Source organism: Cnephaeus nilssonii, assembly GCF_951640355.1.
Source record: "Cnephaeus nilssonii genome assembly, chromosome: 4".
NCBI classification, from domain to species: Eukaryota; Metazoa; Chordata; class Mammalia; order Chiroptera; family Vespertilionidae; genus Cnephaeus; species Cnephaeus nilssonii.
The window spans coordinates 85,127,885-85,141,949 of NC_137075.1; the positions used below are offsets into that span (position 1 = coordinate 85,127,885).

The 14,065-nt window shown below is 40.0% G+C and overlaps 1 protein-coding gene across 18 annotated transcripts in view; it reads left to right on the forward strand.

The window, feature by feature from the left end:
• Nucleotides 1–14,065, forward strand: part of SIPA1L1 (signal induced proliferation associated 1 like 1) — a 333,288-nt gene that overhangs the window by 206,537 nt on the left and 112,686 nt on the right. For all 18 annotated transcript variants that reach the window (XM_079768725.1, XM_079768716.1, XM_079768714.1 and 15 more), the window contains one exon: nt 12,625–12,755. In XM_079768725.1, the coding sequence (XP_079624851.1) occupies nt 12,625–12,755 (131 nt within the window). The remainder of the gene's footprint in view (nt 1–12,624; nt 12,756–14,065) is intronic.

A 14,065-nucleotide genomic window follows, 5' to 3' on the forward strand; every position in this document is an offset into this window, starting at 1 on the left:
GAGGTTGGCCAGCCAGGGAGAGACCGCGGGAGGGCTCCAGGACGTGTCCGGCCCATCTCACTCAGTCCCGATTGGCTGGACCCCAGCAGCAAACTAACCTACCAGTCAGAGACTCTTTCCCCTGGTGGTCAGTGCACGTCATAGCGACTGGTTGACCAGTCGACTGTCTGCCCCCTGGTGGTCAGAGCATGTCATAGCGAGTGGTTGAGCGACTTTAGCATATCATTAGCATATTGCTCTTTGATTGGTTGAATGGCCAGCCAGACACATAGCATATTTGGCTTTTATTATATAGGATTGTGATCACATAAACTATGTGTAATTTGTTTAAAGGGAGCTCTCTAATTATGTAGTCCTCCTCAGGGGGATTTGAAGCACTAACTAACTTACTGAGAAACGAGCCTAGGAATGTTCTACTGCTGACTTTTTTACCTGCTCAGGGCTTCCAGGAGCAAGGAGGTCATTAGGTATAAAAGTTGATATGTTTACTCCTTGGAAGACAAACATCCTCGCCTTTCTTGGGTGTGATCTCCTGAGTCCCAACACTGCTTGACTAAACCCTGACCTACTAAGTATTCAGGGTTCTGTGTTACCTGTGTCATATCAGTCCAGAGGTTTGTGGAAGTCGGAAAAGGACATGTGCTTCGACTGTTCCTCTGGCCCAGCACATGAGCATGTTTTAGAATGAGTTCTCCCTTCTTCTCTTACCTCACAAGCTCCTGCCTCCTGCGCTCGTGATGCCTGTGTGACCCCCTTCCTCCCTAAGGTGCAGGTGCTCTCCCCCCTCTGAGCCACCCTGCGCCCCTTGTTTCTGCACAATGCTTTCCATGATGCCCTGGTTCATAACCAGTCTAGGCTCTACCTGAAGGCCAGGACCACAGCTTAGGCGGGCCCAGGTTTCTTTCACAGTGAGTGAATGTTGGGTGCTGATGTGAGTATAAGACTTACTGAATTGACAAGCCAGTGTATCTTGCATTTATAGCATCAGGTAGAGGCAATCAGGGCTCTCTGTGTATGTGACCTTGTGTTCTGTGCCAGACACTGAATTAATATGTTGTAGTTCCTTTTCCTCTCTTTTCAGGAAATGAGACCACAAGTCTGTGTGTGGTCACAGTGGTTTTATGGAAATTAACCAAGACCACCAATTGATCCCCACAGACCCAAAACACCACTATGGAGACTGATTTTTACTATTGTAAACTTTATTAGACAAAACTGATAGATGCTAAAATCAGTGGGTGACAGTTTGAGGAGAAACAGGAGGAAAAGCAGGATTTGCATAATCTCAAAAGATCTCCCCAAAGGTATTTGTAAATAAGGAGAAAGATAGTAAGGTCATGATAAGGACACCTGGCAGACGTCACCTTAACCAAGTGAATTGAGGTCTATGTCACGAACCCCATGAAATGATGAACTGAAAGGTTATGTCATTTCAGTAGTTCTCTTGCCCAAAACGCATAACCTTAGGCGAATCAGGTGAAATCACCAAGCCCAAATTAAGTAATAAAATCTTTTCAAAGTTGTCAAAGTCTTGAAAGACAAGTACTGATTGAAAAACGGTTACAGACTGCAGGGGTCTAAGGAGAAGTAACAATGAAGAGCAACATGGGATCCCAAAAGGGATTTCGAAGCCCAAAAAAGACAGTAGAAAAACTGGTGAAATTTGAGTCAGTTCTTTAGTTAATGGGATTGTACCAATGTTAATTTCCTGGTTCTGATTAATGATGATTGTATGGTGTGTAGTTACATAAGATCCACTGGGGGAGACTGGGTTAGGAATCTATGGGAACTCCATGTACTTTTGCAATTTTTCTGTAAGTCTAAAAGCAGTCAAGATAAAAAGTGACAAACAAACCAAAAACCCCTCTAGATAGTCAAAAACAGTGGTTAATATATGAACTGTCCACGTGAAAATGGCAATGCTTCCCCAACTTCCTGTGTCAACGTGCATCAAGCCATGCTTACTGATGCCCATATTTCAGAGAATTTCGTGCTGGTCGCCAACTGGTGGTTCGCGGACCACTGGTGGTCCTTAAGGTCTGAAAGGTTGGCGACCGCTGGTTTAAGGAAATGTTTGGAGCAGTGGTCGCCAACTGGTGGTCCGTGAGGTCTGAAAGGTTGGTGACCACTGGTCTAAAGGAAATAAGGGCCCTTTCTATCTGTTATTTTAGTACAGTTAACACATAATAGAGCTTGTCACCTCTTTCTCAAATGCATACCTCATTATAACTTTAGAAACAGTGAGCCCCACATCCTGAGTAAGCTCAAAAATACTTACTTTATTGTATCAACTAATTTCCTGGTCTTCTCATGGAGCCTCCTCTTCTCATGGGGAGGCCATTCATCTGAGCTTCAGCGGAGTGAGAGGAGAGATCTTCCTAACTGAATCCAAGTCAAGTAGAAGCATTTGATGATGTAAAACCATCAGCAGAAGCAATCTCTTAATTCATATGGACAGTTAGTCATCAAGCATGTAGACTATGCATGGTCCCTGTGCTCATAACTTCTGCTTTGCTGGATTTCTGCCATTCTCTGAGGGACTCCTTCCAAATCCTTCAAAGCCATTTTTATATAGGAAGATTTCTTGCTGCGTATCCCTGGTAAGGGGTAACAAAGGGTGTTTTAAATACAAAGAAATTGAGATAGAAGCAGGTGTCTCATTGAAATTGCTTTCATTTGCCCTAACCGGTTTGGCTCAGTGGATAGAGCGTCGGGCTGTGGACTGAAGGGTCCCAGGTTCGATTCCGGTCAAGGGCATGTACCTTGGTTTCAGGCACATCCCCAGTAGGGGTTGTGCAAGAGGCAGCTGATCAATGTTTCTCTCTCATCAATGTTTCTAACTCTCTATCCTTCTCCTTTCCTCTCTGTAACAAATCAATAAAATATATACTTTAAAAAAATTGCTTTCATTTGGATGTTAAATACTTTATTTTTTCCCCCCTCTGAACTGGCATTTGAATTAGAATTCACTAACATTAGAAGTAAAGAGTTGCATTACTATAATAGTTGCGTTACTAGAAATAAGAATCTTACCTAATAATAGACAAACATGTAAATTGACCATACCTCCGCTATGCCCACAGCCAATCAGGAGTGACTATGCAAATTAACCCGACAAAGATGGCGGGTTAGTTTGCATATGCAGGCGCAGAGCGGCAGGGAGGGGCGGGATGCCTGCTATGGGCCGGGCGGGGGGGGGGGGGGGGCGGCGCGGAGGGAGCGACAGGAGCGGTGCTCCGCCAGGAGCGAGGGCTTGCAGGCTCCCAGGCGGCCGGGAGTGGGGACTTGCAGGCTCCCAGGCAGCCGGAAGTGAAGCCAGGGGAAGGAAGGCCTATACTTGCACGAATATCGTGCAACAGGCCTCTAGTATTATTTATAATCATTGACCATTTGTAAACCAAATGCATTTTTATACTTTAAAAAATCTTCCTATTATAAAAGTTACATATATTCATTACAGAAAAATTAGCAATTGTAGAAAATAAGAAAATTAATCTTGTTTTATTACTAGTGAATTTATTTCTGTCTTATCTTTTCTAATACATGCATATTCATTTTTAAACTAAAGTAAGGATCACTAAATACACTTATATATTTTTCATGATTTCATAATTGGTTATGCCATCATTTATTTAAAGTTTCCAGCTTTTGTAAATTCAGGTTTTCTAGTTTCTCATTATCATAAATAATGCTTATATCAGATGTCCCTAAGTTTTTTGCTTTCCTCCTCCACTCCCTCCAATGACCTTTTCCAGTTTGGTGAAATCTGTGGACTGCCCTTAGAATAATGTTTTTAAGTGCATTAAATAAATGCACAAAGCAATGTAAGCATATTAAAATACAGTTGCAAAAGTGCTTAAAATGTAGTGACATACTAATATCTATGCTTCTTTCTTATTGCAATAACAAATGATCTAAATTCAGATCTGATAACTACCATAATTTCAAAGTAGTGATGAGCATAATTGATATTTGATATGTCTGCAATAACTAATGTGGTATGATTCCTATTGCTGTTAAAATCACATGTATAGCTAATATTGTAGTTTATTGTCTACATTTATAATGGACAGAAATGCTACATTTCATTTAGAAGTTAGTGAAAATAAAGATATAATTTTTTATTCAAGTTCATGAACCCCCTAATTTCTATCCATAGAGAAGTTTAAAAACTTCTGGCCTTATATAAATGACCTCGCTATGTAATTTTCTTTAAAAAATCCTCACCCCAGGATATTTTTTCCATTGATTTTCAGAGAGAGTAGAAAGTAGGGGGGAGAGGGAGGGAGAGAAACATTGATGTGAAAGAGATCCATAGATTGGTTGCCTCCCTGCACGTGCCCCAGAGATTGAACCTGCAACCCAAGTACGTTCCCTTGACAGGGGAATCGAACCCACAACTATTCTGTGCTTGGGCCGGCTCTCTAACCACTGAACACACCAGCCAGGGCTTTTATGTAAATTTTTTCCTACATGTTCAGTTATTTCCATAAGACAGAACCCTATAAATTAGATGGTGTGAACTTTACACGAATTCTTAAGAAAGCTTAGACCAGAAAGCTTAACTGATATGTTAAAAGACTGTAGTTTTAATATTTTCTTGCCTGCTTTGAATATTTACAATTTTTATTTTTGAACATTTATTATCGGCCCAAAATGTTTTTATTTCTTTGATCACTAGGGAGATTAAATTTTAAAAAATATCATTATTTGCTATTTGTTTAGATTGATAATGGCCAATAAAAATCTTCCATTTTGATTCTGTTACTCTTTATTTTTCCTTTGTTTCAAATAGAGTTTTCTTTATACTTTTTCTTAAATCACTTTGATACAATTTATTAATGTCAATATAACTTCATATTAAAGCCTACCTTTTATTGGCGAGTTAGGGAATCATTAGGGGCTGTTTAGTCACACGCAGATTTAAGCCCCACTATTGCATGCAGTTTTGGCAAACAGACCACCTTACTTTTTTTTTCCATTTTAAAATTTTTATATTTCAATTATAGTTGACATTCAGTATTATTTTATAACAGTTTCAGGTATACAGCATAGTGGTTAGACATTTATATAATTTATGAAGTGGTTCCCCCCTAGTAAGTCTAGTAACCACCTGGTACCATACATAGTTATTACAATATTATTGACTATATTTCCTGTGCTGTACTTTACATCCCCATGACTATTTTGTAACTACTTCTTAATCTCTTTCCCTTAGTCACCCAGCTCTCCAAGCCCCACAAGCCCTCTCCCATCTGGCAACCATCAATTTGTTCTCTGTATCCATGAATCCGTGATAGACCACCCTACTTTTTAAGTTACTTATGGGAAGAAGAATTGGAACCTCAGAGTACTGTGTGTGCACTTTATAATGTGGACAATTACTCTTGTGTAATATTAATTATAAGCTTAGGGGAGTGCTTTGGGACAGAATTCTGGCAGGTGGCCAGTCCTGTGTAAATGTCCATCCATTTCTCTGACCTGCTTTTGATTATGAGGCAAAGTCTTAGGCTATTTCGTTCTCACGGAACCTCCACCCTTATAATTAGGATGAGCCCTTTGAGGGCCAGAGACCGAGACTCTGGGTGGAGTGCTTCTCTGAAAGCGCCATTCTTTAACAGTTGGACTCTCAGTGCCTGCACCTTGGCAAATCTGTGTTTCATTTGAATATGCTGCTGCTGCCTTTTTCTTTTAATTCTCTTGACTTTTGGACCTGCCATACATAGTAAGATGTAAGTTGCATGAAAGTAAAACAGCTGAACAACTTGAACCCAATAGGCAAAGTTAAGTAGCTTTATAGAAGCATGTGTTAGTATTTCATCCAAATTCTCTATCTCATGAAAATATTGAGCTAAAGACTATTGAGAGTCGAAGTTTATGTTGTTGATTGTACTGACAGTGGCATACTTGTAGCCTACCAAGTAGACTATTTTAAGAAAAAATAGTTTAAAATGGTGAAATGATTTTAATTCCAGCTAGTAAAGTTAAGTGGTCTTTGTTTTATTCTTTACTAGTATCTTTAGTGTCCCCCTTCTATGGTGACTGAAGATGCACTTTATACAGAAAAGGAGTTTTCATCTTTCCTTCTGCATGGTCAGTTAGGGTAACTAAGATTAGAATCTTCTTATGATTTTAACATCTATTGCTCTATTATAACACACTAGAGGCCCGGTGCACCGATTCATGCACCGGTGGGGTCCCTCAACCTGGCATGCAGGGATCGGGCTGAAACCGGCTCACTGACATCCCCCGAGAGTTCCCAGATTGCAAGAGGGTGGTTCTCAGGTAATGCATCCCGGAATCGGGCTCCCTCTTCTCTGGTTTCCGGTGCGTCACCCATGAACCTCAGCTGCCGAGTCACCGCAGCTCAGCAGCTCCTGTGTTGAGTGTCTGCCCCCTGGTGGTCAGTGCGTGTCATAGCTACCGGTTGGACAGTTGGACCATCGCTTAGGCTTTTACTAGTATATACTGGTATATAGATTGCTATATTATAACACACACATAAGTAAATAAGTGCTTTCTGAAATGGTTAGTGACAGTCCACAGTGCCACCAGTGGTGTATGAATGAATGTATTATGCCCCTACCAAGGACTGTTTTGGGCCTCTGAAATGTGGTCACTAATTTTAATAGGTGCAAGATAGTGACTGTTATTTGCTTTCTGTTTCTTTGATTTGTGTTCATCCGTTTGTTTTTCCTATTTAAAGTTCTAAGTTAACAATTCTAAAGAAATATTTGAGCCATGAATTATAACTTTACATGTCTTATATAAAGTAAGAATGTATTTTTGCTCATAGTTACACACAGTCCAGATTATGCTGGTGTCCCTAGGGAAATGTACAACTGATATTAATATGAAGTCTACAAATATCATTAAAAAAAACACAGTACAGGCGATCAGGACTCACTGGTTGAAGCCCTACAACTCTTGTGATTCTATTTTTTTTAACTTTTTTACAATGAAAATGCCAGGCTTCACTTCTTTTGTCTTGTGCCCACATGCTTATCTGTGGGTCATAACCCCATGTGATGTGAAGTGTGCTTGATCTAATTATTTGGTGCTTTGAACTATTTACTATTTTCCCTCTCTAAGAATGTGGAATTATTATTTGTTAAGAATATAGCTATTTATGTGGAAAATTCTAGTGATGGCAGAACTGATCATTGGCACTCTTTGTACCATCCTTGTTAAAACCCAAGAACCACAACTAATAAGAAAACCTCAGGCTAAACATTTGTTTAGGTGTTAAACGTGAAAACTAAAGGCAGGGGGGAAGTCACCCATATATGGAAAAAACATTAATATCTCTCCCATTATAGACAGTGAAATCTTGGCTCAATAGCACATCAAGGAATAAACCTTTATGTATGATCTGGCTAGTTAATCCCTTTAGATACCAAATTTTATTTAACTATTTTATTTATAATACAATTTTGGAAACTTGGGAAGATAATGTTCTGTATAATGGCTAAGAAAATGAACTTTGGAATCAGTAGTTCAAATAATGTGTTTGGACTTTGGCACTGCTGTTTACTAGCTGTGGCTGGGAAGTGGCTTGCTCTCTCTAAATCATAGTTTCCATGTCTATAAAAACGAAGGAAATACTGTATTTCCATGGTTTGATGTGACTGACTATTGGAGTGCTTGGCAAAGGGCCTCACTTTGCTGCATTGTATCTCATATAGTGATTGCAGTATTGGTTTGAGGCATTCCAGTATGCTGGCACTAAAATCTCATTATTTTTGGTCATGTAATAATGTAATACCTGCATTTCAAGTCATCCATTAGCAGACTTACCCACCCTACCGTCCAATTCCTCCTCCCTTCCTCTGGCTTTCATCCTCCCGAATTCTCTCACCCAGGGCTCCCAGCCTTTCTTAAAACTCATAGACTGCGGCTCCCCTGTCCTGGTTCCTTCTCTTCCCCTTCCATAAAGACAGAGCTGATTGTGGGTCTGGCTGGAAGAGCTCTCTGCCATTGGTGGATAGCTTCATTAGTGAAGGAAGGAGGTAAATGGCTGGTAGGAATAAATGAAAAATTCTGCAGCCTGGGGCAGGTAAGAAGTGCTGCCCAAAGGCTGTGGTCCGAGGGAAGGGACTGCAGGCCGGTGACATCGAGGGACAGGCCAGGAGGACCAGACTGAGGGCATCTCTAAAAGGCTGGTGTTTTAGTTAAAGAAAAAAATCTGAGTCATTTGTCTTGAGATCACAGTTTAAGGACTTGAAAATTCAATCAAAGGTGACTTGCTGAACCAGACTCCTCTGCCACTGCATTAGGATTTTGAATGAAATAAAGTGTTTGTGTGGAAAGGGTTTTCCCCTACAGCTCTGTAAATTTTAGGAGCAAACAGACAGTGGACAAAAACAAAACAAGGGTTACTGTAAGAATAATTCTTACTCAAGTTGAAAGACTTTTTGAATAAGCAGAGTCTAATCATGATAGTAGTGAATTTAACACAGGAAACCAGTCCAGAATCTTCTTCTACACCAATGAAACTGAAGTAGTTGAAGATCAATGGAAATGCTTTTTGGATATAATAGCTAGAGCTCTCTTTTAGTAAAAAAAAAAGATGGATGTTTCTGCACAAGCACACACAAGTTTTGAAAGCTCTTCCCAGAGTTATCAAACCAGAGATGAGTGTGTTTAAAGATGGAGTCTGAAGAAAGTGTTAGAAAGTTAGTGTATAATTATCTCATCACCATCCCCAACTCAGAAATGTACTTCCTAAGCAGCTGGGGAAATTGCACAAAAAAAGTCAGTGTTGATGATGACACACACAAAAAAACATTTAAATGATCTTTATTTTTTTTGTTCTTTTTTTTGTTTTTAAATTAACATTTGTCATTTTTTTATGTAGGGTTTAGTTTCATTTTAAAATAACACTTATTTTATCTGATAATTTATACTAAGATGATTGTGTTTAATATTTATAAATTTACATTTTTGTGTTGTAACATTTCTAAATTTTTGTATTTGAAATGTATTAAATATTTGGTTTCACTAGTTTGTATTTTTATGAATTTTAACACTTTGAAATAAAGTATTAGTTTTAATATACCAAGTAAACGCTTTCACTGTGCTCAAGTATTCAATCACTCTTTTAGAGGATGTCTAAGTAATAGTTCAGATTAGACATGGAGGATGAGAAGACTTGGTCAAATAAAGAGTTGTTGTGGGAAGAATGTTTGGGTAGAATTTTTTAGGTGAGAAAGGGCAGAATGAGTTTGAACAACTGAGAGAAGTTTCGTGTCAGAGGTCCTCAGCTCAGAAGGATGATGGAAAGGTCTAAGTTGAAATGAGTGGTAGGCTGGTGACAGGTTGGGAGGCTTTGGGAAGCTATGAAAGTATGCAAGGGCCCTTGGGAAACCCTGGGAAGGATTTTAAACTTAATGGTGATGGTCAGATTTGTATTCTACAACGGTCATTTGGCTGCTGTGTAAACGAATTGGATAAAAGCAAACCAGTTAGAAGACTTACAAACATCCAGGCATATGGTGATGGGGAAGTCAGTGGCCGAGGGATGGAGACAAAATAGATAGATTTAAGAGAGCTGTAGGAGCCACAGTTTGCAGGCATGACAGTGAATCTGGCATGAGCAACGAGGTGAATGTGGTAGCAGTCGGTAAAAATCAGGCTGCAGGGAGAGCTTCGTAGGTTTGGTGGAAGGTGATGGGTTCATTTTTGCAGATGTCCATAGGACAGACAAATAGAGTTCCACTAGGTAGAGGTAGAGAATGAGGGCTCGGAGAAGTCTGGAGTGAGCATGTAGACTTTTGACCATAAACAGCATCAAGATGGCAGTTGAAGTGCTGAGAGTGGATGGAATATTCAGGATGGGAAGAGGAAGGGAAACTGAGTAATAGCCAGAGTGATAGAAGGAAAATCAGGAGAGAGTGCTGTCACAGAAGCCAGGAAGAGTACTTCTAGAAAAAAAATGAAATGATCCACTGTGGCAGATGTTAGGGAGGTTTGAGACCAACCTATCTATTTGTTTTTAACGTTAAGGCTATCATTGGTTACTGCAGGTGGATGTCAGCTTACAGTAATTTTAAGGTGAGGAATTAGGCAGCCCTTTCAAGAATTCCTGAAGGAGGATAAGGTGTTGCTGGTGTGTTATAATTAAAGATGAAGAAGACTTGAACTTGATCAAGTGATGATGGAAATCAGTGAATAGAGAGGGAGAAGTCAAAGGTCAAGGGAGGGTAGTCAAGGCATCAGAGCCCCTGGGAAGGTGGACTGTGTGGAGGCCAGCATTTAGGGTGAGATCGAGTTCTGGGTTGTAAAGAGAAGGAAGCAAAGGTCTGGATCCAGGTAAGTTGGCAAGTGTGATGGAAAATGAGGACATTTGCTTCTGAAGGGGCTTCTTTGTTTTCTCTGTGATTTAATAGACAGCATTACCATTTGCTGGGATTGAGGAGAAAGCAGGTGCGGGAAGGTGGAAGGAGAACAGAGAATGTTTGAAATATCTGCTCTGGAGAAGGGGAGCTGGTCAGGGACAGGTTGGGAATGAGTTGAAGTTGCTGAAGAAGAATTGACCGTGGACTGAGATACATATTTATGAATTTCCCCGCAGCAGAGAGCAGCAGTCTCACCTGCCTTTCCTGAGACGTGTTGGGTGTGATTAAGGAGTTCCTTGAGAGTCGGGTTTCAGTTGAATCCCTGACATGCAAGAAGCAGAATGTAATGGATGTGTCTCACACTCATCTTGATCCCTCCACTGTCGTTCTGTGCTGCAGTATTAAATTATCTTCTTGCCCGTCCGGTGTGGCTCAGTGGTTGAGTGTTGATCCATGAGCCAAGAAGTCGCTGGATTGATTCCTGGTCGGGACACATGCCCGGGTTGTGGGCTCAATCCCCAGTAGGGGTGCGTGGGAGAGGCAGCGGATGGATGATTTTCTCTCATCATTGATGTTTCTCTCTTTCCCTCCCTCTCCTTCTCGTTCTCTCTCTCAAATCAGTAAAAGTTTTTTTTTTTTAATTACCTTCTGAAGTTACTGAAGTGTGTTAAGCTCTTGCTCCTTCAGTGAATGGCCCTTGACTGCTGTCTGTTTTTCTTTAAGTTCTTGTCTGCTTTTTTATACTATTTCAGCCTTCTCCTTTTGTTTTCTTCCTTGTTGTCAGTTTTTCTATCACATTGCTGTCTGCATGCAAGTCTTTATCAGCCTACACTCTGGACTTTGTCAGCATCTGGAATTATCACACCTCTGGGCTTGAAGACCAGACACCCAAGTTTATTAAAATTATGTGCAAAGTAAGAGTAAATCACCTCTGAGTGTGATTCTCACAGCTGTGCTTTGAGAGTGTACCTGAGCATTTGTACATATATTTGTGACATTTATTGGGTTGTTTCTCAGTTGTAAATGAGATGTATGTTGCCTGTATTTCCACGTGCTTTTCTTTTTTGAATATCCATAGATTATGATAACCTTCTTAGAGAGCCCTCAATATTTATGATTATATCTTTTATAGTTGATCTTTAGTACTTGCAAAGTATTTTCATATGTACTACCTAAATTTTAAAACTACAGATTCGGTATTTTATGCTGTAATTTCTAATTCTCATGGATTTTGTATGGGAATAGCGTGTATTTTCAAATGTTGTGCATTTTGTATGAGAATAACATACCATGTCATAACTCAGTCATATAGTCATGTCACATGTAAATGATACAGAATGGTGTAAACTAAGTGTTTTGGAAGTTTGAAAAATGGGTTATTTACTCTAGCTTTTCATATATTTCTGTGTTTTATGGACTTCCTCATCTGTGAACATCTCATGTATGTGTCAATTTTAAAAATTTTAAAAGAAGTGTATGCACACATACACAGGTGCATAGTAAAAATCCCTTTTTAAAATTTTCTGTAAATTCATTTAATTTTGATCCTGACCTTTGTTCTTGTCAGGAGGAAGGTAAATCAGTCATAAGGAGACTTCCCCTAACCCCCAAGGTTCTGCTAACGTTTGGGGTCTTGAAGAGAATTCTCTGAATCATATTAAGTCACCTGGCCACACAGGTTACCTAGGAGAGGCCCGTTGTCCCAGACCACACATGCCCTCTGGGTCCAGTGGCCTTGTGGGATGCTTTTGTGCTTATTATATGGAAAAGCCATTGGTGAGGCCCAGCGCTCTAGAACTGAGCTCTTTTCTCTGAGCCCCTTTGCCATCATCCCTAGGCTCCCTGGGACCAGAGTGCTGCTCAATGATGCATAGACCTTCTTGCTCCAATCCAGGGAAATGTTTTTTCAATCTTGGGGAAATCCCTCTGTCTTCAAACTCTATTTTCAATAGATTTGGGTTATTTTTTGTTTGTTTCGTTTTTAAAGAAAAGCTGAATATCTCAGACACAAACTTTCCCTTCAGCAAGGAAGAACACACAGTGTAGCCTATGTAAATGGTAGAATATAGGGAGAAAAAGCAAAGAAACGCAACAGGCCACCTCTCTTCAGTGTTACCTGCTCTAAAACTATACCTGTGTAGCCAAGGCCTTGTTTTTATAACACATCGAAGAATATTGATGTTTGTTCAATGTGTTTGCATTTTATTGATATAAAATAATTTCTGAGTGATCTAAATGTACAGCAGAACTTCACATTTTAATTTTGTTTTGTCTTATTTTACTTAAGAACACTGGAACTATTTTGGGGCTGATGAGAATCTTGGTCCAGTGGCTGTGAGCATTCGAAGGGAAAAACCAGAAGAAATGAAAGAAAATGGATCTCCTTATAACTACCGAATAATATTTAGAACTAGTGAGGTAAGTTGCAAATGAGAAAGGTGAGGCTTAATGGAAGTGAGAAAAAAAAGTATAGTGGTAGCAGTAGCAAAGCAATTAAATTTAATATCGCCTGATCACAAATGTCTCCGGAAGACACAAAGCCCCCTTTCATTCATTCTGGTGGCGATAGGCATGGACAGAATGGTTAGAGTTAGAGCCTTTCTTTCCACTGAGCTCTGGGTAGATGCAATAAATGAATGGGAGTTGATTCAGAGAAAGATATGTCCATTGCGTGGGGCCCAAGAAATTGGAGCCCTCAGAATCCCAAATGGGATATCGCCTGTCCTGCTGTGGTAGCCAGAAAATGCCGAGCCAGTGGAGGAGCTGGGCGCTCACACATGGGAGCGCGTGACCTAGGACTCAGCACACTCCTCCAAACGAATGCTTAGGGTACTTCTTGACTCAAGGGAGGGGAAAAGACTTTCTTCCTTCTCCTTTCACTTCACCATCTTTTGGACCTATTGTCTGAGGCCTAGAACATGCACTATTGGAACCAGAGGCTGTGTGATGTGGGTGAAACAGGCCGTTGGAGCAATTTAGGAATCTAAGTACACATAATATGTCAGTTTTTAGTTTTTAATGAAATCCAGGTTCATAAAAAGAAAAGGAAAAATAAAGTAGCCAACAAAGCATTTCTTAAAAAGCCAAGAGCAAATTTGGGATTATGAAGTTCTGTCGTCTTTCTAAACATAAATTACTGTGCCAGTTATCCATTTCTTACCTCCGAGCACTTAGGGTCATTGTTATACACTAATGCCTAGTACCCCCTTGAGGTATCTAGAAAATAATAGTTTTGAAACTACTTTAAATGGGGCATTTGGCTTTACTTCTCCCATTGAATATCAGAGGTTGGCCTCACTTAGTCATTGTTCCTAAGCTCGAACTCTGGGGAAATTAAAAATATTTTTAAAGGCATGACTTTAATATCTTAATGTGTATATATGGCGGCCAGAGTGAAATGAAGATTAACATTCTCCAGTGTACTTTTCTCCACGCCAAAGCTAACTGTAAGCATGTAAATCCTTCTGTTGACATGAAAAACAGAGAACACACTGTGTTTTTGAAGTTGGTTGAAGGTAGTTGGTCGTTTCCAGCTTCTGAGATCCACCAGATTCCTATGAGCCTCAGTTAGCTTACACCCAAGTATTTCTTTTTCACCTTAAGGCCACTCTGATTTAAGGCCTCTATCTTAATATTCCTTTTCTGCCTTTTACCCATTTAAAATTTTTCTTCTTGCCACTGCCCTGTCATCCTTCAGGCCAGAAGTTGACGTTTTCTAAGTCAGCACT